Here is a 27,526-nt window from a genome sequence, read left to right on the forward strand (position 1 = left end):
AGGAAGAAAGGAGGAAGAAAGGAGGAAGAAAGGAGGAAGAAAGGAGGAAGAAAGGAGGAAGAAAGGAGGAAGAAAGGAGGAAGAAAGGAGGAAGAAAGGAGGAAGAAAGGAGGAAGAAAGGAGGAAGAAAGGAGGAAGAAAGGAGGAAGAAAGGAGGAAGAAAGGAGGAAGAAAGGAGGAAGAAAGGAGGAAGAAAGGAGGAAGAAAGGAGGAAGAAAGGAGGAAGAAAGGAGGAAGAAAGGAGGAAGAAAGGAGGAAGAAAGGAGGAAAAAGAGAAAAAAGAAAAAAGAGAAAAGAGAGAAAAAATAGAAAAGAAAAAAAGGGAAAAAAAGAAAAAAAGAAAATCCATTAGAGATTGCTCATCTGTAACCCAAATGCATTAACATTGACAAGGCTAGCAGATGCTGTGAAACAAGATGTGCATTTGGCAGTGGAGTACCAGGTAATTGCTATTATGATCCAGGCCAGCTTTCATGGAGCTGCTCCTTGAAGCAGTGGCAGCTTGGGTTTGTTCCAGCCGTGCCTGCAGGTTGTTAAAGCACTCGCAGAACACATCTGTGCTCCCACCAGCGCAGCTGATGGACTTCAGAAGATCATCCTTTTTGTCACTCAGATCAGCATGAAGTTTTTGCAGCTCCACAGACAGAGTCTAAAGGGTTGAAAGAAAAACAACATGTGTGAAAATGGTCTGTGCAAGAACTTTTGCCTATAAGAGGCAGCAGGACTAGAGTTGATAATTGTTAAAAGCATCAGGCTCAAATCTGTGCAATACAAAATTAATTGTTTGGCAGCGTTATTCCTCAATAAAGCCAGAAGAACAGAGAGGAAATACCAGGCCATAAATAATCTGCTGTAACAGAAATCCACTGGGATTTCTCCATCCCTGGAGGATTTGGGACAGTTACCTCATAGAGAGCCTGCTGCACAGCTGCCTCTTCAGTGGAGAGCACGGAGGTGTTCAGCATCTCTTCCATGTTATTCAAACACCGGCTGATTGCCAGAAGCAGCTCAAACAACTTTCTGTCCAAATTGGAAGAGACTTCCTCTGCCACATTATCCTGGGTAAATGCAAGCCAGTTTTCAGTTCTTTCACCCAAGGCATGGCTAAGATTCATTCACTCAAATAAGGTTAGAGGTTTGCTCAGCTAATACTAAAATGGAATTAATGAAATACTGAGGGACAGACTTGGATATATCCATGTAACATTCAGAGCTGTCAAGGCCAAAGCTGAGACAATGACCCTTTATGTATTGGACAGTGGCTGTGCTCTTACAGGTCTCTAATCTCAGGCATGAGCACAAGAAGTTTGTCTTGTCAGCTCCCATCCTGCACATTTACTGAAATCATTCACAGGCTCCTTGCTTTATACAGTTTGAGGATTTTTACCCACACTAGCAAACTCTTGGACTCAGCTAGAAGTATCATAGTGGAGAACTTGGAATGTTTCTTTTCAAAATCCTCAACCTACTTCTACATTACAGTCCATACCCAACACAAAAGCTCACTGCAGTGAATGCCATGTGCAATAATAGGATTACTGGCTGTTTCCCAGTGTCCAAGCAGTGTCTTATGTCTAGAATCCCTGGGGTTTTTTGCAATGCTTAGGACATGCCATTTTCACCTGTGCGTGCACCACATTTGCTTCTTGGCTTAGGTCTCCCAGCTGGACAGTGTAAGTTTTCAGTTCTTCCACAGTTGGGGTTCCTGCACCTGAGAATGTGCCTCGAGGCAGCATGTTCATCTTTGTTGTGATCTAACATTTGGAAAAAGAACATTGCAATTAGAAGAACAGCTCAAATGAAGAGAGACTATGGGCAACACAATAACACTCCTGTCAAAAAGCATTAAAAGATTCAAGGCACTGATATAAAGCACCTGGGCAGCAGGGTTCCCTTTTCACTGGCAGAAGCTGGGCAGGCTATGCCTTAATGGGAGCTTGACTAAAAAATGAGCCTCTGATTCCCAGCTCTATGGGCTACAGCTGAAGTTTGGGTTATGGCAACCCTACTGCCCACTGCAGGGAAGTCTTGCCTGAAGAAGAGCTCACATTCATCCTTTTACGTGTCTAATATTCTTCCATGTATTGCAGCAATTTCAGAGGACAGAAAATCTAATAATTCTAATTTAGTATGAACAAAACTGTTAATAACAGGAATTAATAGTTTTATCCAAGCAGTAAAAGTCTGTTCAGAACACACAGCTCAAACTCTGTTTTTTGATGTGTGAGAATGAGAGAACACAACGGTGAATGGCAGAACAAAATTTAAGCCAGAGATTTGCTTTGATCAAAATGTTCTCACTTGTGGGAACTGAGATTTCACCCACATCCACGGGAACCAGCTGTGAGCTTGCTGGATAACTACCTTAGTGCTCCTGGAAGGAGTAAGCATGCAACCGCTATAAGCACACGAACCTTTGGTTAAAACAATGCTTGCTTATTTCAAACACAATGCCCTCTTGTAAGCCTTAAAACACAATGCACAGAGCTCCATTATTAAGCTTCAAACTTCCTAATATCTTGCTAGATAAACTTTTCTGCAGCTTAGGAAGTTTTCCTAGACAAGCGTTAATACACAGATCATTGTTCTGTTTGTCCTTGCTTTTCTACTTTTTAAATAATTTTTCTGCTGACCAATCTCATGGCTCCTGCTTAGCTCTAATCACAGATCTGCTGTCTCTGAGGCTTGCCTTTCACAGCTTTCCTAAAACCCTCTGATTTTGTGGATTCCCACAGTAAGCAGATAACATCTACTCTTAAAATTAACCACAGGGATTCACCTAGGTGCTCCCACACTGTGCTCAGCAGTCACTACTTCAGAGACATGATTTACCTCAAAGTAAAATTAAAAGACAATTATGAAAACACTGTGCAGTAATAATCTCCACCCTTGCACAGATTTCAGTTATCTGATGGAGGGCCTGCTACTATGAGACAGAAAGATACACTAATTGCTATCTACACTATCAGACTGTTTTATAGAACTTAAACAAACCTGAGGTTCCACAAGCTGGCAGAGAGGAGATTTCATCTTTGATGAGAGTTCCTGTTGTAAATATTGCCATTTATTACCCATTTGATCCTTTGGAGCTAAGGTGGTATCAGCCTGCTTGCTCTTTGAGTCAGCTTCTCCATTGCTGTATTGAGAAAACATTGTTAGAATGCCAGTTCCTGAAGCAGAGTAAAACTAGGTTTCCTGTATAAGATTAGTTTCTTTTGCTCCTGCCTCAAAAGCAAAGTGAAACCAAGTGCATGTATGATTATTAATCCAAGCTTTGATAAACTTGGACTTTCCCCTCTGCATGAAATATGCCAGAGGCCTGCTGGCAGCCTCCACCTCTGAAATGACAACCTGGGGAGCAGAGTCCTGTAGGAAGTCCTGGTTCTGTGCTGGAAGGTGCCAGATTCCAATGTCTTTCAAAGCTGCTGCCTTGACACTGGTTGGGTGTGTCTGTGCATTTGTAGAGCCATGGCTGTGAACAGAGGGACCCGACCTGCCTACAGAGAGGCCTGATTTAGCTCATGGCAGGTATCAGTCATGTCTGCTAGGATCATGCTAGATCCTGAACTCTGGAGTCAGCTGAGTATCACAGAGGCTGTCACATAAATGAGCCTCCATTTCTCTGGACTGTTGAAGCTTTTGCCATTTTTCTTCTAAAGGCACACAGAACCAAATAACAGAACCAGGGGTGCCACTTCAGCAAGTTTAGGCAGTTTTGCATCACTGAATCTGGTAACTGATTGTGTTATTCTGTACCTGGATTCTGATTTCGGAGTCACGCTGTCCTCAAGCTGTGGCTGCATTTTTTCCACACACGACTCAATAAAGTCAATGAGGCTTTTCTGCTCAGCTGCTTTTAATTTCAGGTCCTGTGCAGAGAGAGCAGCATGAACAGTTATGTGACCTGTAATAATCTGAAGGGGTGATTGTGCTTTTTCAATCACATTTTATGTGAAATCATTTAACAAAGAAAACAAAAAGACTACATCTGTCAGAATAAAATGCAGTTTATGTATGAACATGAATCTACAGAACAAACCATTTTCTGCAAACATGCATTTTTATGGAATATATTTCTACCTGAGCTGAAGTTTTAAAAGTTAAGCCCAACCAGAAACAAATTACATATAGAAATTTAAACACCACTGACTGCAATCCTTACATAAAGAAACAGGTAAGGGAAAATGGGGATTTGCTCAAATGAGTTTGAGTTCCATTAGTTAAAAGGAGAGTGTTGAGTGAAAAGTGAGCAATTCTAGCAGCTCAAGCTGGACCACTTTCTCCAGCTCTTTTCCAATAGCATGAAAAAGGCTAAAGTTAATTTACAGTTAGCAAAATAGAAGTAATTTGCAGAGCAAATTACAGAACATTACAAGATTCTTACACTGTGTTAACAACCTTCAAAGTCATAGTGAGTTAGCCCATGGGAATATGTTCACAAAACTTTAGCTTTAAACTTACCTTCAAAAACAGTATCAGTGTCTAGATTCAGATTTCATAATACATCAGTGTTTTAAAGCTAGGACTCTTGCCTTGTTTCACAATGATTCAGATGGCATCACCCACTCCTCCAATCTCTAGCTCTACGGTATTAGTAAAACTTTTGGGCAGGGGATTTTAGAGGTGAGGCCTTTCTCCATCCTGACAAACTCCCCAAATCCTGGAGGAGATGGGCAGCTGAAACCAACCCTTACAGAGTTGATCCCACAGGGAAAACTGCAGCAGTTATAAGAGCAGCTGTCCCCAGCCTGTCACCGACATGTTTTATGGAAAATCCTTTCCTTAGGATTTTTTCTCCTGAGAAGCTGAGAGGCCTCAGGAACAAAATGTAAACAATGATCATATGCTGCTGTGGAATGCACCAGGTGGATCTGGGATTGGTCTCATGTGGTTGTTTCTAATTAATGGCCAATCCCAGTCCAGCTGTCCAGACTGTCTTGGTCAGAGACAAATCTTTGTTATTCATTCCTTTTCTATTCTTAGCCAGCCTTCTGCTGAAATCCTTTCTTCTATTCTTTTAGTATAGTTGTAATATAAAATAATAAATCAGCCTTCTGAACATGGAGTCAAGATTCTCATCTCTTCCCTCATCCTGGGACCCCTGTGAACACCATCACACCCCAGCCCACAGGGGATGTGGAACAGCCTGGCCTGGAGGAGAATTCCTTACCTGTGGCTGCTGGAGCCCATTTTGCCAAGGCTGTTGGGCAAGGGGCAGCTGGGATGTGCTGAAACCATCAGAGTGCAGGATCTCCAGGGGCTCTGGGTCCATCCTCTCCCTGCTGGGAACCTGTGAAGAGACACTCATTGTGGGAAGGCTTCTGGACTTGACAAGAGAGCAGAACCCCACAGGTGCAGCCTGGGGAAAGGGCAAAAGCTGCCTTGGAGTTACCACACAGAATCAGCAGCACATGAAACACAACTGCTGCTTTTGCAAAGATTTTTGTCCACTTGAATTTACTGCAAGTTTTAACATCCTAACCATTTTAACTTCTGCCAAGGTCCTCACATTCTCCCCCAACAGTTACTTTGCTGTCTTTGCTTTTCCTGCTAGCAGATTAGGTGATACTAACCCTCCCTTCTTTTTGTTTGACCAAAATACAGTCATGTGCAATTTATTCTTATAAATCTGGTCACACACCTGGATTTTCAATCTGTCTGTGCTCACAGAAGAATTTCAACACAAGGCATTACCAGTGCTAATTCACCAGAGGGACTGTGGCTGCTCTTAAGCAAACACAGCAGGTGGGCTTCTCTGATCCCTCACACAACAGAACGAATGAGCTCTGAAGCCAGGAGTTGCTATCTCACCCACTGGAAAACTCAGCAAAGACTGTGCAGCTGTGGTGCAGGAGAGCTGACAGAATCACTGCATTTTAACATTCTTCAAAGAGAAAATTACTAAAAGGTCTCTTTGCTTTGATACTGTCATAGATAAACATCATGGACTTTTTGAGTCATTTAAAACCAAACCCAACCCTAAGTGCTTTTCCTGTGCTCTTAGCAGAATGCTGACCCCTGTCACCAAACACTTAGAGAAGAAAAGATGCTGTTCAGAGACTCATTAAAAATCCACTACTTGTTGCAAACTACAAGTAATTATACAGCACTGTAAAGTAGAATAATGACAACTCTGACATTTCTCCCTTCATTGCTTCACATGGTGAGCTCTAACTGTTCTTCTGCAACCACAGACCAATAAAGCACCAGGACTCAACTCTTGCCCTGCACAACACTCACATGTTTTACCTGCTCTTCACTGTGCTTGTCTTGAAGCATCATCTGGACATTTTCCAAATTGCGCTTCACCTCCTTCAGCTTCAAGGAAAGAGCCTCTGTCTTTTGTTGGTAGTCTGCACTATCTCCACAATCTTCCAGTAAAGAAAGGACCTTTTGTTCAATCTCTGATAACCTCACCTAGAAGGGACAGCAGATAATTATTCTCAGAAGTGCAACCCTCCTTTTCTGACAACATTCTCAAGTCAATGCTCACACCTCCCCTGTCTGAAGAGAAGGGAAACATGCAGGGAAAAAGAGAAATAGCTGCAATCCCCCTAGATTTTCTCCAATGTAGTCTTTTTATCCTGGACAATTAAATGAATTTTATACAGAGTTAGTCTTAAAACTGTTTCAAACAAGAGTATCTGCAGTAGGTTATCTTAACTCAGGTATCAAGTAATAAAAGAGGAGAGCAGAAATGACAGACTCCATTTGAATGCAACCAAGAAGACAACACACCTCAGTAGGGGAGAAAGAAGCAATGCACACACAGCTCACATCACTCTTTGAGAGGATGATGCTGAACTACCAACACATAGGAATGCTTCCATGTGACAGCGAGGCCACTGTAAACTCTTGGGATCTGATTTTTGATCCAAGCTGCTGTGAATCAAGGTGCATCCCTGCATACTTTAAACTCACATTCTTTAGGTGAGCATGGGGAAAGGTACCATGATCCAACTGCAAAGTAATCAACTGCAATAAATTAATTGCTTTATATCATAAACCCTTATCTAGAGACTGTTTCTCTTCCATTCTGTGTGTATTTTTTCTGTGTAGATCTTGACTAGAGAACCTTCTTCCCCTGCCCAAGCTCATATCCTAACACTGAGCCAGATTGTTTGAAGCTGACAGGAATACAGCAGCCTGCTTGTTTTCACCAGCTGGAGCTGCCCTGGTGAAGCCTATACTGACAGGAACCCTGAATGGGATCCAGACACAGCCAGCTGCTTAAAAGCACTCAGGATCCTAATTCCCACCAAGTTCAGCACCTGAGCACTTGGCTGAATCACAGCCTAAACCCAGAGGCACTCCAATTAAAAACAACCACCCAAAACAACAACAAAACAGCTGGTGATGTCTCCCAGTAATTTAAAATGGGGACATTTTGGTATTGTGAGTGAAATTTGTTGCTCTAGGTAGGCTCAACGCCTGAAGCCAGCTGGCATACAGCAGACTGGCACCACAGGGAGCCTCAGCTCCGTTTTAATCTGCACATGCTGCATGCCAGGGCTCCCTCCCACCCAGCCCCTTGTGCCAGTCCTGTTTTCCTCCTCCCATTTTCACCAACAGGTACCACCCACTCCTTTAGTTCTGCTGCCATGAGGGCAAGAGGCTGCCCTAAGTGCACAGCAGTAGGTACAAATATCACCACTGCTCACTCAGGGCAGGGGGAAAGCCACTATTTTTCTGTGCTGACAGTTTACAGAAAAAACTGAAAAAGTAGAACTTAGCAGCATGGAAGGTTTCTTAGACCAGTCTTTTAAATCATTCTGACAAGCAGAAAGTGGAAATGTCAAATCTTTTGTTTCTAGCTGATTTATTATGATCAGGACCAATGAAAAATTGCCTTTTAATAGACGATTCAAACTATACTCAGCCATGGTTTTGAAAATACTCCAAATCAAACCAAAGCTTTACATATATTCCAGAATTCTACCTAAATCTCCTGGATGCATACAGATCCCAACTCTAAAACCAGGTATTTTAACCAAACCCTGGCAAAGCTGAAGCCAAGCAGTCAGTCACCTGCTCTGTGCAGAGGGTGAGGGAGCTGCTGAAGCAGGAGAGAGGAGCAGGCACAGTGTCCTGCAGACACAGCCCAGGGAAGGGGATGGCAGCAGCAGTGTCACCTCCTTACCTGGCAATCAGCAAGCTGTGGCTCCACCATCTGCTGCCTTTGGGGGGTCTGAGGGGCTGAGCCCAGGGACATTTTAGTTTTGGCTAGCCATTGTTCCAGCTCTGCCACCTGGGCCTGGCACAGCAGGAGGATGGATTCTGGCTCAGGCCTCCCTCCATCCAGCGCTGTCTGCGAGCCCAGGGCAGCGTTGGGCACTGGAGGCAGCTGCTGGCTCTGGAGGAAAGCACATCAAAGCAGCCTGGTGAGCCACCTGGTTTTGTAATCTCCCTCCCCTCCCCTTAGCAGTGAGAGATGATTAACTTCCACACTCACAGAGTGTGGAAACAACAAACCCCAAAACAACTCCGTCACCGCGTTCCCAGCCTTGCGGGATGGGGGGGGGGAACCACAAACCAAGAAGGAAAGAAGGGAAACTCTGCAGGAAGGTGATCCAAGATCTGGTGTAACAGGTTTCCAGGCAGCAATTTGCATCTGCAGGGATCTACCTAAGCACAGCAGCTATAGCTGAGCACACAGGGAGTGATGACTCACCATGAACCTGTTCTCCCCTGAGGAGAGATGTTTTTCTGTAGGAGTTACACACAAAAGCAATGCAGTTGGAAGCTGCCAAACAAGCTCTTGGACAACGCTTACAAGCTACTTGTGTGTGTTCAGTTCCAGCAATTAAAAATGCTTTACTTAGGCTCTAGATCATACAATAAAAAAATGGTGTGTTTTAAGGGTGTCTTGTGCAATTCTTCTTAAACACACTCCTTGAAGAAGCAATATTGCATTGCACATGTCCATAACAAAAGTCCAAAGTACTTGGAGATAAAGAGCAGTGACTTGGAAGGCTGCACAGGTCTGTATATGCCTCCACACATGCAAATGTTGGTACTCAGTAAGTAAATGAAGCAACACTACAAGAACAGAATGCTCCCCTGGCTCCAGAGCACACATTCAGGCAACTGAGACGGCCAGTGCTAGTGCACAAGCTTCATATTAAAATGAGATTTGGCAGAAAAAAAAGAGAGAGCCAAAATGCATTGTTTCAACTATCAGTGCCATCACAGAATGACAGAACAGTTTGGCTAGGAAGGAGCCTTTAATGGACATCTAATTCCAATCCCCCTGCCACAGGATACTGGAAAAAACTTCTTTACTGAAAGGGTAATCAGGAATTGGAACAGGCTGCCCAGGGAAGTGGTGGAATCAGCATTCCTGAAGTGTTAAAAAATGTGGGACTTAGAGATAAGGTTTAGTGCTGAGCATGGTGCTGGGTTAATGGCTGGACTCTGTGAACCTGGAGGTCTCTTCCAACTTTAACAACTCCAGGACTCTGTGATCCTAAAAGCTGAAGCTGCTCTGCCACCAGACTGCTGCTCCTGGCCTTCCTGGAGCACTCATGTCTGCAGACTCTTTTGTATTTAACCTGCTGCCCACTCTTCTCTGAGCCTTTGCATGTTTTCCACAAAGCAGCAACACGTGTCAAACTCCTCAATCCCTCCTGTAACTGCCATTTAAAAATGCCATGGCTGATGTATGTTTACTCCACTAAAACTCCCTCATTCATGCCTGCATGAATGACAGCAGCTTCCTTGCTGAAAATGCTCCATTTTTTTCCCTAGAAAATTGCATTTTCAAGGAGCAATTGAAAATTTCTCACCCAGAGCCAACAGGAAGAGGCCCACAAAGGGTTATAGGTATCCTACCACATCATACTGCAGCAAACTCTCATAGCAAAACCAAATGGACCAGGGCCTCTGCCCACTAGGTAGGTCACACAACTCACTCAGGAGGTCACCTTGGTCAGGCCTTCAAACTCACCATAGCCAGACTGCCATCAGCTGTGCCAGGACCTTTAGGGCCCTCCAAAGTTGGCAGAGATGTTTCCTCATCATGTTTGCTGTGTGATTCAGTTAAAACATCCTCATCCTGGAGAGAGAGAGGCAATAGTGGAAATATTTCCTATCTTCCATACAGATGTGCAGTAGTGGAGATGTGGCACTTTGGGACATGGTTTAGTGGTGAACCTGCAGTGTTTGGTTTAGGGCTGGACTCGATATCTTAAAGGTCTTTTCCAACCTAAATGACTTTTTGATTCTATGTTCCACTGCCTTGTTGTGCTAGAGAAGCCTCAAAGAGCAGCAAGCACTCAACCTACTGTGGTCCTGGCCCAAGAATATTCACAGAGAGCAGTTTTGTTATGCCTGTGGCACTGATGTACAGACACAAACAATTGCATTACTGAGGCACCATGAAGAACAGCACCAAAACTGTACCTAATTGGGTGTCCCAGACATTGATTTTCTCATGTACAAAGAGAACCTCTTCCACAAATCATCCCCCACATTTTTAGAGCCTTTCCAGGAATCAGTGAAACAAGTTCCTGCTACTAAATATGCATTTCTGCCCTTGGGGGTTTTGTGACGCTAAAAGGAATTAGAATCATTGAATCATTTAGACTGGAAAAAATGCTTAAGGTCACTGAGTCCAACCAGTATGTACAACAGAAAAAGAGATTCTAAATGGCAAGATTTAGTGTGAGATGGAAGATATGAATATGGCCACCTTGTCCTGCATTCCTACACTTCTCTTGCAGTACAGGCTTCAGCAATACTTAGGACTTGTGTAGGTCTTTTGCACAAAGGTGAGTTCCCACCCCCACAGAGAGAAACCCAAGTGCACTACCTGAACAATGCCATCTGACAAGGTACCAGAAGACCAGGAGGTTGCACTGTCTTCCTTGAGCCTTTCATCATCTCCTTCTGAAGGCCAAAGGCTTGCATCTTTCTCTGTGGCTGTACTTCCCTTTGAAAGAAGTAACAGCTCAGCTTTAGCTTGTGACCAGGAAGCTCCAGGCCATGTAAAGCACTGCAAACTTCTAATAACACTTTGCTCTATTTCTGCCTTGTCTATCCATATTTGGGGTTCCCAAATCCAACCTCTCTTCTTGCTCTATAGCTCTGTTGCAGGATGAGTGGCAGCTGGATGACACTGATAATGTTCTCTAGAGACTGCAGAATATTCTCATTTTTTATAATATTAAAAAAAAAAAGCTGAAAAAACTCCAAGCAAATCAACAACCACCAAACCAACAAGACACTATCTTTCTCCTGTCCTGTCCCCAAAGAAGTCCTACATGTAAAGAAAATTGCACCAGTGATGGTGTAGAGTGAGAAATCCCAAAACCGAAGTGCTTGGATCAAAAGTGAGGCACAAGCTCTCCAGGATGTTTGGACTTCTTTGCTCTGTCTTGCCATGGAGTTTTTTTCCAAAAGCAATTAGCTTTGCCCCTCTGCAGTTCACCTGGGCATTCAGACCCCTCAGATTCGGAGCAACCTGTAGAGCAGTGTCTCCCAATGTACCAGAAATCTCTTCTACCCAAACTTCTCTCCCAATAGTCCAATCACACCCTTTATTTTCTTATGTTCAAACATACAAATAAATTCTGTTGTTTATGTTTTGGCATTTCAGAGGCTAATTCTTTCTGAAATCCACTTCCACATGGAAGCATTGGTATTTAAGGACATATTTTGCCTTTAACACTTCCACAAAGGGGGCATTAGTAAATAGGCAATCCCACCAAAAGCAGGTGGGATCACACCTCACAGAACAAGGTGCTGTGTAATGCTGGCACTGGAATATTGGTCCACTGGCTTGAGAGCAATTCCTTTGTAAACTGGAGAGATAACAGATAATTTAAATTGTTCTGAAATATTCCAGATTTTCACATTTTTCAAAATTTCTGCTTTACCAAAATATTCTATCTTCTTTAATACACAGCTGTGTGTATATATATATACACATACATATTATATACATATTTATATATATATACATACACACATACATATATATATATATATGTAAAATACACTGGACTCACCTTGCTGTGTAAAGAACAGTCTTCTGATTCTTCATCTAAGGAAGGCAGAAGAGATATCACTCCTCTTTTTTTCAACTACAAAAACACACACAGAGAGACAACCCAATTAATCATGACAAGAACAGCAAAAGCCTCTTCACTTCTGCCTGTAAACCAAAACAAATTTACCACTTGAGATCCACTTTCGGAGAAGCACTGAACATCTGGCAACCTACATTAAAGTGACTGAAAGCTGCAGGTTCTAAGCACCTCTGAAAATTGGGATTTGATTCTGTTAGGTTTCAACAGCACAGCTACAAAAGGGACAAATTTCTTTCTGCCCCATGAAAATAATTTATTGAAAATCCCAGAACAACTGGTTATCAACAAAACTAGATGTGGAGCATTTTGCTGTTGATTGATGCAAACTTCATGTTGAAAGTGAAAGACGCATAGAAATAACCAGAGGCTCACCTCTCCTACCTTCTCCTCAGCCTCAGTCCTTCTGAACACAAAGGGGAGGAGAGACACTATTGATTCACAGGGACAGGGGTGCTCCTCTGCCACATGCCACTCCTCCAGGAGCAGGAAGGGTTATTTACCTCCCCTCTTTGTCCTCAAGTGAGTGATCACTTACCTGCTGAGGTGAAACATCAGTCCCAATCAGGTGACTCTGGGCTAATACAGAGGCTGGAGGTTCATCTGCTGCTTCAGGCACTTCTTGCTGTAGGCACTGGTGAAGCTCAGACATGGAATTCTTCATCCTGGTAAGGAAATCTTCCTTTCTTTGGCACAGCTTTATGATTTCTTCTTTTACAGCTTCCATTTCTCCCTAAGGAGCAACAACATCTGTAAGCATCCATTTTCCCCTTTTAACCAACCAGCAATGTCACAGATGACACCAGGGATGCATCTTACTGGTACTGGGGCTATTTCCCCCTTTTCCTTTTTCTGGCCTTTGGGACAGTTCCCCATTGTCACTGCAGGAGATGTTCAGGCACATGCAAACCAACAGCAACAGATCCAGCTCAGGACAGCCCTTGCCACTTGTGATGCAGAAGTTGGCAGTGTGGAAGGAAACGTGGCAGGCTGGAACAAATTCTACCTAGGTCCTGCATATCCATGAGAACAGCAGCTTCCTCCAGGATGAGGGAATGCAGATGGGTCACATTGCTCTGTGTGTCACAGCAGGTGATGTTACTTCCAAGCACCTTCCCTGGCAGCCTGAACACTTGGGAAAGCCCTGAGGAGGGCAAAGCCAGCAAATGAGGGCAGCTCAGGGCTCAGTCTTTGCTGAAGCTGGCCCAAAGGAAACAAACCATTTGGTGGGTGTTGGGAATGTGGCTGGGGCCAAAATGATCCCATGTCTTTGAATGTGATACTGGGAGAAATAAATGGAGCCCAACAAAGCTTAAGGAAAATATTTAACGTTCTGCAGAGACTAAACAATAACCCAAGTAACTGCACTAACAGAGGGGGAAATAAATCTGTCTTGGTCTCCTTCCTGGCCATGACTACTCTTCCAGCCAGTGTTCTGCCCTTAGAGTTTTCTCCAGGGCTTTCCTCACCACCCAGCCTCCAGGTGAACCAAGAAACCCCAGCAAATAACAGAGTAAGACAGGACATGGAATGAATTGCCCTACTCCCTCCATTACTGAAAGTGCTAAAGCTCTTTGAAGCATTGTTACCTGCTCAGAAGACTGAAACCTGGCTAAATATCCCTTTGCACACATTGGGCTGAGCTGATCACAGCAAGCTTTGATGCCAGGCCTGAAGTGAGAACAGCCCTGGCTCCACACCATGCTCTGTCATTAGTGATGTTATGCAGGTAATACTCTGTGGCAGATGAAAGCAGGGAGGCTGCTGCTCCTGCCTCCACTACAGCTTCTGTTAATAGCTCTGGGGTGGCAGCATGACAGCAAAGGTGGAGAGAAGAACTCCAGCAAATTTTCAAAGGACATGGGAACTCTGCTCTGATAATGCTTTCTTCCTTTTGTACACTCAAAACCACAAGATAAAATCATCCAAAGGGAAAGGAAAGAAAACACTGAAATGGAGAAACAGACATCCATGACAATTTGGCAAGGTTTTATGAATGTCCACTAGGAACAGGATATCTATTTATTTCACTGCAGGAGACTTGCCAGCATAGATTTGCCAGCTACTCTTTTGCAAACTTAATTAGCCATAATCTCCTCAGAAACCAACTCTTTCTTAAAATCACTTCTTTTTCTGAAATCCTCCAGTAAGATGGGTGATTCCACTGCCCACTTCTATTCATGCAATGCTGTATCTGCCAAGTTTTCTGCTAAAACAAGAACTATTAAACATAAAATCCTACACTCAGGGACAAAAACAAGGAAGAATCAGGAAATGAGTCATGCTGAGCACTACATCAAGCCTCCAACATCCAACCAGCTGACAGCAGAGCAGCTATGTACTTAGGAGCCTAGTGAGTGATTACAGTTATTAGGCAAGTACAATGTAAGTGTATTAACTTTACTGTGACTGACTGGAAAAAACTGAGCATTTCAGAGGCACTTTATAAACAGTTATTACATTTAATTAGTAATTTCCTGGCTTCTGCAGTGCTATCCTTAAAACACATCTTATTTTTGCATTAAAAACATCAATTCATCCATTACAGAAAGCAGCTGACTGTAGAGAGAAAAGCAACACATATTTACCAGTGATGCAAACACACTGGGGCAGTGAGGACAAAGAAAGGAGTCTAATGAATCTAACCCTAACCAGAATCCCCAAAAGTAGCATTGCATGACCAGTCATCAGAAAGGGGCTTGGTTCTCTCCTTAGGCACTATCCCAAGCTGCCACCTCAGGAAATTTAGCACAGGTAAGCTCTCAGTGCTGCATATTGTTTCACCAAAACAGCTGTTGTGAAAACAGCACCCAATTTTTCTTCCAAGCTGACATAGCACAAATGACACACCAAAATCAGTAAGGAGTATACTACAAAAGATAGACCCAACTTGCAAAGTAATATTAATTGTCATAAATTATATGGTTACACTATGGCATTCAATTGCCTGCTTCACTGTGGTGAAGGGAAGCACACCCCTATTTCTCAGTGCCCTGCATCATCATGATTAGTGTTAGGCAGGATAAGGAATGAAAAGAATGAAACCCACCTCTGGACAAGGAGTCTTCTGAGCCTCTGGTTGATCTTCATGTGATATTTCACCCAAATTGTTCTTTAGGAGTTGTTTCAACTTTTCAATTTCTTGCTCACATTCTTCTGTTTTTTTTACAGTTTCCTGTGAAATAGCAATTTCCATAAATAATTTTGAAATAAGGAGTGCATAAACAAACAAGTCAGCAAGGAAACAAAGTTGAACTGAAGAGTACTGAAGCCTCCTTTGTACCTGCAGTTCTGTGTACTAGAATCTGTATTTGCTCTGCTAACTTTGCACAACCCCATCCCTCACTAAGTTTATTATTCACTTGCTAAAGACAAACAAGCTGTTCTACCCATAAGTTGAAGTATGGTGGAGTATTCCATCTAGGAGCTCCAAAGCAGAACTCTGAATTTGGCTATTGAATGGAAATGGAGCAGATTTCACCACATCCATTACAACTTAGAAAAGTTTGTGAAAAAGAGAGAAATAAAAGGGTTTCATATCAAGTAGAAAGTCTGACTGGTTTTATTGGTGCTCAAGTTTTTACTGCCAGCTAGTTCTGCAAAACCAAAAATGAAACTGCTCAAAAAGAACTGTGCTGCACACCAGGCAAACACTGCAGCTCAGAGGATAACCCAACCACACTGCCTGACTATTTGAATACTTCCAATAAAAATTATAAGCATTCCCAACATGTGAACTTCTTCTGTTTACATGGCATATAGGAAAACACATTATATGTAATAAACAGCCAAATTCACTTTTAGTCATTTGACAGTGACAGCAAAATCTTATTGCCCCCTCAGGCTCTGTTGTCCATGCAGAAATGGGCAATCTCCCCACACACTCCTATTTGTCAGCCACAGTCTGTCCTGATGTCTCAGGTCATTAAGAAACTGTCACATCTACAAGTCAGAATATCTTGTGAAAACACTGAATATGCACAGCACTTGGTGGCCCTGTGTTTCTTTGGCTGACAACCAAAGAACAACAAAGGGCTGTTCCTCAGGTGCCTGCTAAAGGTAATAAAGAAACAATGAAGTCAACAGGCTTGATCCTCCTGTGCTGTCAGCAGCACCTGAATGACCCCACAGGTCAAAGACCTCACTGCAAAGTGTTCACAGAGCAAAGAGTCTCTCCTGCTACCAACAGCAACAGTGCCATTTCTTCAGTCCCTTCTTCATAGCAGCACTCCCTCTCAAGAAAATGCAGGCTAATAAGGTTCTAAATAACCATTATTATTTTACAGGTGTTAAAAGTGAGAAGAAACTGTTTTCTACACTTAAAAAAAGAAAGCCAATTTGAAGGGGAAGATACTTGTGGTCTATAATCTTAGTGCCACAGGCAAAGAATCAAAAAGGAAAGAAAAAGGAATAGGTCTTCTGCTCAGCTTTAATGAGAAAGTAAAAGAAGACCTCCTAAAAGGAAGATTCTCTTACTCACACCTTTAATTTGATATGAATGGGATTGTTTATTAATAAATTGAGCCCTACCTCAAATTTTCTAGACTAACTAAAGAGTCTGAATATTTTGTATACAGACTCCAATGTCTTCTGTCATGGACCAATATGTGAATATAGTCACTTACCTAAAGATAATTAATTAGTTTCTGCCTTCTACTCAGGGAAAAGAAAATCTGATTCTATCCCTTATCCAACAGAACCAATTATACAATATATGTGGGACTGAATTTCTTCCTACAAGTGCTGCCTTTCTTTTATTTCCTGGTTAACAGTTGCTCTTTACTTTTCATATAATGGTAACTCCAGAAGACCTACCCATGGAAAAGACCCACCTACCCACAGTGTATATGTTTTGGAAGAGCTTAGTGAAAATGAGACCAGTAAATCATCAGATATGCTAATAATACCACTTTCTTGCACTGAAAACCAGTAGAAGCAGATGTGGCTTCCAAAACTTCTTCCTGATGACGTTATTTAGGTGTGGAACTTAATAGACCATAAATAAAAAACCAGAGAGCAACATTCAACAGAGAACCAAGTCACTTAAACTCCTATATTTTCAGTATCTATAACAGGCTTTGTTTCTGACTGTTTCAGGTGTTACAATGCAACTTAATTACACAAAAGTTACTGGTGCAATATTCCATTGCCTCATCCATAGCAAAATATGGGCAAACTCATCCAAAGACCAATCCCCAGGGGGAAAAAAATGCATATATTTGTACAGGAAGCTTGGCTCCCATTTGCTTTCCTCTCTAGCAGGATTCTCACCACCTTTTTAATGCAGCACTCAAAATGCCATGGTTTAATAGATTTATCCTTTGTTACAGCTTAGCTGGGGCTACATTTGTATTGTAGTACTGCTGTTTTCAACCCATTCAACTGCACTGGAAAATCTCTTCTGCACAGTTTGATACACTAGTTGCCAAGAATTGCAATATTTCCAATCCGTTTTCTCACAAAGAAATTTCACTCAGCTACAGATTGTTGGGTGTCTACAAGATAAAGGCAAATGCTGAGCAAAAAAAGGTCACAGCTTTACAAAAAGGAGAAAAACCTAAAATTTGACCTAATATTGCTCAAAAACCAGTTACAAGTGTCATTACAACAATTGATAAATGGAAAGCAGCCTGTTTCTGATGCTTTTAAAGTGTTTTGAAAATTCTCCATTATTTGATCTGGTAACTCTGAAAAAGGTACATTTTACCACATCCATTTTTTGGACCTAAGAAATTGTATGGACTAAAAAAAAAAAAGAAGACTGTAGGGATTATACAGATCTAATAAAGTCACTGCTTTTTTCTGACTCCAAGCATGCACAAGTCATGTGGCATGTTTGAATTTTTCTCTTTGTGTTCTGCTCCTAATTTCTCAAAGTGAAAATCAAAAATGGACATTCCCATTTTAGCTGCCACTTGTCTGCCTGGCCTCTGAAATGATCAGTTAGATGTTTTAAAGCATTCTGCTTTACCCTAATAGCTTAGGAAAACCAAATCAGCAAAGATAATGTAACATTTTTCTAGGTGCTGTCAGCACCCTGCCAAGAAATGGATGGGTCACACGAGAACTTTAATTCCTTGCTGCCGTGGGAATCTGATGTACAGAACTCCAGACTTCCTCCAGCCAGGGCACTGGAGCATGACCAGCTCCTGAACTAAAACTTCCCTGAGCTGGTACAACCACATTGCTCAGTGAAGTGCTGCACAGAGACTCCCTCAGGTCTGGAGCTGTTCCATAACTCTCCCTGCCCCTGAGGTAACATTCCCTGACCTGCCAGCATTGCCTTCTCCTGTTGTTGCTTCCCTTCTGTGTCCAAACCTGGCCTGGCCAGCAGCATCTCCAAGACCCCAGCACAAGCTGACCTGCCTCAAAACAGTGAATTAACCCCAACACAGCCATAGGGAATGGCCAATTTCCTGGCTCACTGATTTGGATTAGTAGAAGAATTTCTGATGTTAGCAATTGCTCTCTAATGGCTGTCCACCAGAATTTCCATGGTCAAGGTGAGTTTCAGGAGTTGGTGAGTGCCTGCATCTGACACTGGACTTCAATCACCAGTGCAACACCTGAGCCAGCCTGCCTGCCTTCCTTCCTTAGTATGTTGCCAGCTGTGACTGAATTGGAAAACTGAAATGCATGTCAAGACTATTCAGTGTGCTTTGTTGCAGAGTCAAATTAAATAGGGGGGGAAAAAAAGCAGAACAAAAAAATGCCCAAAACCATTACAGAGAAGACACAGTAGGTGTAACTCTATGGCTGCAAAAGCAATGGTGTATAAAGATCAAAATTACTTAAAAAAAAAAGGTGGTACAGGTGACCACAGGGGGAAAAAAATTACCTCCAGTAGCTCATTTTGTTCCTTAGTAATTTTTTCTAATTTCTTCAGTTCTCTCAAGAGTTGTCTTGCTCTTTGGAAGACTGAGAAAGGTTGCATTTTCAGCCCTGGCAGCTGAAGAGCATCTTCATAGGACTGTATATGAACAATAGTTTTCTGCATGGGACCAACATGCTCAAGTATAACCTGTCAGGATAGAAGAGAGATAATGGATGTGATATTGAGTTAGAAAAATCAACACCACCAATTTATACTACAGTAATGATGAGCAAAAGCTCTCTTTGGTGAGTTTCCCATTTAAAAAGGAAGAAAATTTAATCTCCATATGGGGCATTCACTTAAGAGCTGGACTCTATGATCCTTGTGAGTCCCTCACAACTCAGAATATTCTGTGATTCTTGTTCTTGGAAGAAATAAATGAAAATCCACATTAAGGTTGTCTAAAGCAAGACAAAGATATAAGTTATATTTACATTTCTGTTTTTTCTGTATATGCAAAGTTTGCACAGTGACAAAAAAGGCTCAGATTCAGATCAGTTGCTATTTACTAAGCAGCTCATTTCAAAGCAGAACATCACTGGCAGTGAAGAGAGTTAAAGTGGTGCAAATTCTTTGATGTCACTCTTGGCAAATTCTGGTTTTGTCTTTTGTCCAGCCAAGCAGTCATGTTATGATGGTCCTAAAAGCAGTCTTATCAACAGAGGTGAGATAATGAAACAAGATGGAAGTCAGCAGAAACCCCTGAAGATGGCTCTCCTGTCAAGGACAGCATTTCATACCACAAGACTTGGAGTAAATGCACAGTTCACAACCACCTTGACCAGTCTGGGATGAACAGAAATGTGCAGTTTCATAGCACAACACACGTTTTATGCAAGACTCAGTGATCAATTTATGAAAGACAGAATGGCAACAGAAGCTCAAAACTTCTTGGTTTTCCTTAAGAAATATGAAATCCTACTGGGATCCCATTCAGCAGGGAACTCCAGAAGAAAATAAATAATATAAATACAAACCACCTACAGGACTTTTAATTAGTAACATTTTTGTTAAAATCCCGCTCAAGGAGATTTTGTTTTAAAATGGCCCAGGGGAAATAGAGATGGTTATTCTCTCATTCATAAGCAGACTGTATCAGGAATTTTTTGTACCATCCAGGCTTTGCTTTACAGTAAAGAAGTAAGTGAACATCATTTTCCAGAAGAAATATTACTCTCATTTTTCCATGTAATATAGTTATTACAAAATTGTTCTCTGGGTAACCAAGCTGCACAGCATTGCTATGACAGTTACAATGCTTTGACAGGTATGATGACATTATTATTCCTCACCTGAAACTGAACCCATGCTTTTTGGATTTTAGGCAGATAACACTGTGGACTGGTGTGAATTAAAAGAATCATCTGCTAAATTTTGTCTCCATTTTTGGAAAAACAAAGCCTAATTTTCCAACTTCAAATTTCCATTTGGTGCCAAGTGAAGCAGCGTGCAGCAAGTGTCTCTTGAAAATCAGGCCATAAACTTCCCAAAATATTGAGATCCACAAATGTGGCAGCTATGCCTGACATGTGCTTCAGTTACACACTCGAGTTCTCTGTGCACATATTCTCAATAGTGCTTTAATTTCAAGTGTTTTGTGTTCAATCCATGACTGTGCTGCTTGAAAAGGTCTCTTAACAGTCTCACCTCAGGGTTTACACTGATCAGGGAAAAAAAGCCTAGATAGGAGTTTTCACAGACCTGTCCATGTTTAAGTTGGTCTTTAGGAGAAAATTCTAACAGATCTTCTGATGACAGGATTGTCTTCATTTCTGCAACATCCTTCTCAAACACTTTCACATGTGATTCAATGGCATCCAACTCCTAGATTTTGGGAACAAAGAGAATATTTGTAGATAGCCCAAATACCAAAGCCAACTTGCATTTCTGTCTTTCAGTTAAATTTAGAAAGAAATACTGAAAAATGAGTGCAGCATATGCAGGTTATGTTAATGCATGCTATCAGTCAAAAGGCTAGTTGTTATAAATTACTTTTAGTTACAACTTCTAAAGGAATTAAGTATTCAAGATCATCTGTTCTGTTTTAAACCCTGAATATAGAACTGAAATTTCCTTAAAAAGTCACATTAGAAATTACCAGTAGTGAGAAGACATTTTTCCAGTGGTGATAGTTATCAGAATAGGAAAGTGCTATAATTACACTGGTGCAGCTTCCAGTAGGAAGAGACTTGTGTCAGATGGAAAAGGAACCCCCAGACAGCTGTTTGTGAACTCTCACAGAGACAGTCACAGAGCAGACTAGGCTGGAAGGGACCTTGGAAGGTTTCTGCTACCCATCAAACCAGGGCATGTGGGGTCTGATCCTGTTGAGATTTGGGTATCTCTTGAGGTGGGAATATTACCCCTGCTTGGAGCCCCTGATCTAGTGTTTGATCAATCTCACTGCAAGAAAAAAAATTAAAATCCTTCCTACTGTGTAGATGTAATTTCCTTTGTTACACTTGGGCTCTGTTACTGAACACCCCAAGAAGAGCCTGGCCCAATCCTGTCTGTCATCTCCCATCATGTAGCAGCAAACAGCAGCAATATCAACCTCCCACCCCCAAGCTTCTCTGGGCTGAACCAATCCAGGCTCCCATCCCAGCCTTTCCTCCTACATCCTGAGCTAATCCTGAACTTTACAGCTTAATTAGTTACCAAATGCCTTCTGATGGTTTGTTTACAAAAAATTAATTTCCTTGCTTGGCACACCTACAAAAACCAGCACTACACCCTGTTTTCCATGCAGGTGATATAATCTGCATTTCCTAATATATGATGAAGCTCTGATAAAAGGCACTTATGGGTCACCCAGACTTACATCAGCCACATGCAGGATTTGTGGAAGAATCTCTGCAATCTCCTGCTGTAAAGCTGCTACTTGAACATCTATTTCATTCAGCTGTTGCATTACACTGTCAGTTTCAAAGACTGGTGACAGCTCCTCCAGCTCCATGAAGATACCATGCAGAAGATTTTGCTTTTGCTCTGAGTCTTCCAAAGCCATCTGGAGACAAAACAAGAGTTAAGTTTGATGCATCACTGCTGAACATTAAAGTTATAGATGTTATAGAAGAACAACATGCTCCAAAAAATATCATGGCAGTTGTGTGTGATGTGAAGTCTCTTCCCCTGCAATGAACTGGATGAACTGCAGTGAACACTGTCATGAAGAACAGTGAGGGCTGCAAGAAATAATCCATTTATCTGGGTGTTGTGTGAAGGAAAGGACTGAATGCACATTCCCACTTTAATGCAAGCCCAGGGTGCATTTCCAAACCCACTGGTTTCACAGCCCAGGACAAACAAAACATTCCATTTCACAAGCACAGGAGACAATAAGCTTTTGCCACAAAAAATGTCCAAGGGTTTTGGAAATCACATTCTCCCCACTGTGGCTACATGCTTTTGTAACATATCAGCCCAGAATGGGCAACTACTTTCTGTCAAGAATTCTTACTAATCCTACTACAAAAATCTATGTTTAGAGCACCAGCATTCTCACTTGGTCTAAGCCAAGGAGTGGATGCACAGAAAACTTGAATTAGTACAAAATTCCAGTAATTTCAATTTTTGGCACTGGCCCTGATTTTCCCTGCAGTATTACAAACATTCAATTTTTGAAATTACCAATCAGAATTACCTTCAAGACACAGTGAGCACAGCATTCCAAACCACAACTCACTTCAAAGTTTCCATCTTGCACACAGACATCAATAAACCAGCACTCTGCCTTTCTGGCTCACATACAATATAGAAAGAATCTTATATATGCAGGCAGTAAAAACTGACCCTAGCTCCTCAGCAGGGTTACAGAAGACAATCACACAATTCTGGAAGTTGTACAACAGTTCAGCACTTGCACAGGATAGGCATGTCCAGCACAAAAAAAATCTGTATTTCATGAGTCTCAACTATAACTATTTTTCACTTAAAGGATTTACTGAAAATGGTAAATTACTTATGTCAGTAACAATTAAGAGTGGAAAACTCATCTGGTACAGAGCAGCAAGTGCCAACAGGAGCATTTATGTGCATCAACTCTTACCTGGAGCTCATCAGTATACTTGTGTAAGCTTTTTGCAGAGTCGTGCTGAGCATCAGCTCTTAGCAAACTGTTGGTGCTTTCTATCCAATCTTTCACATTCTTCAAGAGCTCTTCATATTCTTCCATCTTGTTGGTGGCCTAGGAAATGACAGAATTTTACAGAAAGTCACACGTCAGTTGCTTCATTTTATAAGATAAATGCATCTATGAAGAAGATTAAAAGAAAACAGGATGCATTTGCATCATGGTCAGTTCAATTAGCATGGTGAAATAAAACCCATTTTTCTGAAACAGTTTCATGATTTCAGGCTATCCCCTCTTGCAAAAGTAATTTTGGTGCTTGCATGTTTACATTTTATGGGGGCATTGTCACAATTTATATGGCAATTGCACTTTAATAGACCCATGAGCAGAGTCTGAGAGAACCACCCCAACCACCCAGGGGCAAGAATTCACCATCTGAAACCCCTCAGCCATGGCTTGAGCCAGTCCTTTGGGGGAGCCCTCCAGAAACCCCAGCTACAATCAGCCTTGCCCCAGCAGGCTGGTGACTCTGCTCATTTGACAGCCTCTGATGATGTTCCATGCAAAGCCCTCAGCCTGTTTTTTGTAGGACTGGATTTTTAAGAAGCTGTTCCACTTGCAGGTACCTTGTTGAGAATGGCAGTTCTGCGCTCAGCACGCTGCGAGACCTGCTGGTACTGCTGCAGGGGGGCCACCAGGATGTCCATCAGCTCCTGTGCATGGCAGGAATTCTGCTCCACTATGTCCTGCACTTCTGCATCCAGCTCATTGAGTTTGTAATGCCACAGGTCCAGCATATCCCAAATTTGCTGCATGTGGAGAGAAGGGAAATGAAACAGAATGTCAGACTCAAAGATAACAGCAGCATTATTTGTTCTGCATGTGGGACATGAATTGCAAAGGTTTCAGAACTGATATGATGAGAACACTTTGCATCTACTGGTGTGATTCACAGTTGAAAAAAGCATGGATTTTCCTGTGAGAAAGAACTGATAAATATTCACCAGTTAAATGCTTGCTTGTACTTCTCCTTTTACAGACATAAAATGAATGAAGACCACTTTATGCTAAACAAGGCTCTGTAAAAACTATCAAAAATCTATTAACACCCACAGATTATTTTTTTGGCAAGATTACCTTCTGAACTTCTTTGGCTTTTGCAATGTTTTCACTCTTCTGTTGTAACATCTTTTCAATAGCTTGAAGGCCATTGTTAATAGTTTCTGCTTTTCTTTTCAGCACATACTGAGGAGAGTTCTGCAGGATTTCAGAGCTAACCTGACAGAGCAAAGAGAAAACAACAGGGGAGATTACAAAGATCTGCTTGTTTTTGTGCACCACCTTACAAAAAATATTCCAATTCTTTTTGTTTCTCTTGACAAGTCAGTTAAAAACACTGGAATGGAGCTACACTTAGAGGGAGAAGCATTAACATGAGCAGGTTCAACATCTACACGTTGTTCACTAATTTCTTCTCATTAAAAAAGGCCTGGCTCAGAAAAGCAATCCCTGAGGAAAGCAGCACTGAGGCACTGCAGCTCCCTGGGTGCTTTGCTTCACCCTGCTCTCATCTCTGACAGAGGTTGCTCATGCTGCATGGTGGGAAGGGTCACATTTGGATTTATGCTGTAAGAAAGCCAGAATGACACCTTTATGTCTCAGCTGACAGCAGTGACTTCCATGAAACAAATAAGGGAACATCCAAGTGCATCAATGCACAGCCAATTTCTCAATATAAACTTGGAGATTCATCACCAAAATAGAAAGGTCAGAGGGACTTAATTTCACTCTGCAAGACTCCACAGAAATGAAAAATTGGTGCACTGGAGGGCCTGATTTTCTGTGGAAAGAGAAAAACTCTCCAAGCTGAAGCTGAGTAATTGCCTGAGCACAGGACTGAGCAGCACAGCATAAGCTACCAGGTTACTAGGGACCAGATGAAGTGCAGGGAGTGAGAAAAGTCCTTCATCTTGCCCAAAAGTGACATCTTTTCTCACTAAACCCTGCTGGCTGCCAGAGTCAGCCAAGCACCAGGAAATCATTAAATTGTGGTAAATTCTTTGTGTGCTACAGCCCTAGGATTTATGAGGAAATGCACACTGAACAGTTTCACGCTGCCTTGACGTCAAAGATTTTTAATTTAACAGTTATTTTTAATAACTATTTTAAATTTAATTTTAATAACAATTTTATTTAACAGTTATTTTAGTTTGAAGCTCCTAGTACTGAAATACTTTATCCTTGTTGTCGGATGAGGAACTAAGACCATTTTAGTTAATAAGTTATCAACTAATTTCTTAATTTTATTAACATCATTTATAGATTCCAACCAACCTCTCAAAAAAGTACCCACAGTACAATATTGTATTGTTAAAATTTCATTAATCAAAATAAATATATACAGAAAAAACTAGAGGGCTCCTCTGAAATATTCCTGCTTATACTACAAAACCTATGAAGTCCCTCTGCACTTAAAGCCTAAGACTTTTTGGAAAAAGGAATTCAGGCTGTAATCACTGAACACTCGACCATCACCACTATCCTGGAATATACCAAATATGGAAAATTGTCTGTAATTGTAGTGCCAGCTTCCAAAATGAAAGACAATCACGTATGAGAGATGTGACACAGCTGGAAATGAGTAAACAGATCAAGCTCTGACTTCACCTATTTCTTCAGGATAAAAACACTGCATCTGTCAATGCTCTGGTTATCAAGCAAAGCAGGATTTTATTTCAATATTTCTTACTGTGATAAAAATTTATTATTTATGGCATCAAATGTACAATTTATTTTTATTTTTTGGTTTCCAGATTTAAAAGAAAGCAGAATGACATTAACATATGACAACTCAATTTAACACATGGTGGTATCTCCTAATATGTAACTGACCTTCAGTTCCACCATGGTTTTGTTTTATTTCCTAACCATTTTGAAAAATTCCAAGGTAGTTTTTAATGTTTTCCAACACCTAGATGTGAAAAGCAAATATTATCTAGCTTCCAGGACCAGTTCTTTCAGTCCAACAGGTAATGTGTGCTTTGGGATAACCTTTTATATCTTGGTAAATGAAACAGTAAACAACAAAAAAACCCCAAAGCATAAATACTGTTTTGCTTTCCTTTTCTCCTCCCAGTTGTTGGTTCTGAAAAGACTAGCCTCATTTTGAAACAGAAACCATCAAGTTAACCAAATTAAAACTCATAAGCTTCAGTCAATATGCTGCTTAATACTTTACATAAGATAAAATGAGTAATTTGATAGGCACTAAAAAGTAACTGGATTTCAAAATTGTTTTATTAAACTTTCAAATTGTATCAAATTAACTGAGATTTAACCTTAAAAATCAGGATTGAACATTATTATTTCTGAAACATGAGAACTGAAAGGGCTTTTTTTTCATTTTTAAAATAACACGAATGAGTACGTAACAATGATGGTAATTGTATCAGGCTAAAAATCTGACCCTAAACTGAGAGTATTACTCCAATTAGTTTAATTTTGCTTTCAGCTAACTGCTTATATCCCTTGTAGACAGAATATATTGCAAAAATCTGATGCAATGGGATTCAGTTATATCAATTCCCTGATTTTAAAGGAAGGCAGCCATGTTCTCAGAGGTGGCAAAAAGAACCATGTCATGATACCCTACCATATGTGCAAATTACATTCAAAAAACATCCTGTTCCATCCTGTTTTTAACCTAGTTCTGAAAATATTTTCTCATTCAAGCTATGCAAACTTTGCAATCAACTTTGATTGCTAGTTCCCAGTTTAAGAGTCAGATTGGATAGAAGGCAGCATCCATATAATATTAAAAATTATTGCTAAAGATGCTGCCACATCCATTTTTAATAAAAAATTAAAATGTTATATTGACATTGCTGACCATAAGATTATTCTAAAAAGAGATCTAAGCATGAGGAATGATTCATACATTGCAAACAGATGAATATGAAAACCACATCAACAGTTACCTTCTCTTCCAGGTCGTGCAATACTTTCTTGCAGTCCTCCAGCTGTGTTTCAATCTCTGCAGGGACTATTGAGTACATTTCAGAATACTTGATCCGAAGTTTCTCCATGATATCCTCCAGAGCTTGTCTCTCTCTGTCAATCACACTCTGAAGCTCCTACAAAATTAAGAGTAACTTCAGCAGTTTTACCCAGTTTTTACTGAGTGCATGTGTGTGTATGTACATAAATATGTGTACACACACCCGTACGTAATGTGTTTTATATTTCCTACCATGATTATGGCTTGGAAAAATTGGGTTTGTGATATCAAACCTGATTTGATTACCTCTGCAAGCAGATAAACTCTAAGCAATAGTGAACTCATTTAATTAAATGATGCTTTTCAATCTGTAAGAATTAATTAAACCTGATACTGCCCCATGCTGGGGAAGTGACGCACTGATGTTCATTGACAGCCACAGCCAAGGGACCATCTGAAGAGCTCCTATGATTAAATGTTAACCTTTGTGCTCTCCC

The 27,526-nt window shown here is 41.2% G+C and overlaps 1 protein-coding gene across 5 annotated transcripts in view; it reads right to left on the minus strand.

Annotated features, from left to right (window-relative positions):
* SYNE2 (spectrin repeat containing nuclear envelope protein 2) overlaps positions 1-27,526 on the minus strand; it is a 176,297-nt gene that overhangs the window by 65,065 nt on the left and 83,706 nt on the right. For 3 of the 5 annotated variants that reach the window (XM_050975902.1, XM_050975903.1, XM_050975901.1), the window contains exons 56-75: positions 27,010-27,165; positions 24,170-24,310; positions 23,659-23,841; positions 23,009-23,146; positions 21,782-21,967; positions 20,662-20,784; positions 18,925-19,107; positions 15,136-15,261; positions 12,625-12,819; positions 12,009-12,083; positions 10,811-10,930; positions 9,947-10,054; positions 8,141-8,353; positions 6,241-6,417; positions 5,171-5,290; positions 3,757-3,869; positions 2,995-3,136; positions 1,623-1,754; positions 906-1,058; positions 440-649 (exon numbers count right to left, since the gene is read on the minus strand). In XM_050975902.1, coding sequence (XP_050831859.1) covers positions 440-649; positions 906-1,058; positions 1,623-1,754; positions 2,995-3,136; positions 3,757-3,869; positions 5,171-5,290; positions 6,241-6,417; positions 8,141-8,353; positions 9,947-10,054; positions 10,811-10,930; positions 12,009-12,083; positions 12,625-12,819; positions 15,136-15,261; positions 18,925-19,107; positions 20,662-20,784; positions 21,782-21,967; positions 23,009-23,146; positions 23,659-23,841; positions 24,170-24,310; positions 27,010-27,165 — 2,994 coding nt within the window. The remainder of the gene's footprint in view (positions 1-439; positions 650-905; positions 1,059-1,622; positions 1,755-2,994; positions 3,137-3,756; positions 3,870-5,170; positions 5,291-6,240; positions 6,418-8,140; positions 8,354-9,946; positions 10,055-10,810; positions 10,931-12,008; positions 12,084-12,624; positions 12,820-15,135; positions 15,262-18,924; positions 19,108-20,661; positions 20,785-21,781; positions 21,968-23,008; positions 23,147-23,658; positions 23,842-24,169; positions 24,311-27,009; positions 27,166-27,526) is intronic. The other 2 variants (XM_030240808.2, XM_050975904.1) reach the window with 2 other exon arrangements.

Source organism: Serinus canaria, chromosome 5 (genome assembly GCF_022539315.1).
Source record: "Serinus canaria isolate serCan28SL12 chromosome 5, serCan2020, whole genome shotgun sequence".
In the NCBI taxonomy this organism is placed as follows: Eukaryota; Metazoa; Chordata; class Aves; order Passeriformes; family Fringillidae; genus Serinus; species Serinus canaria.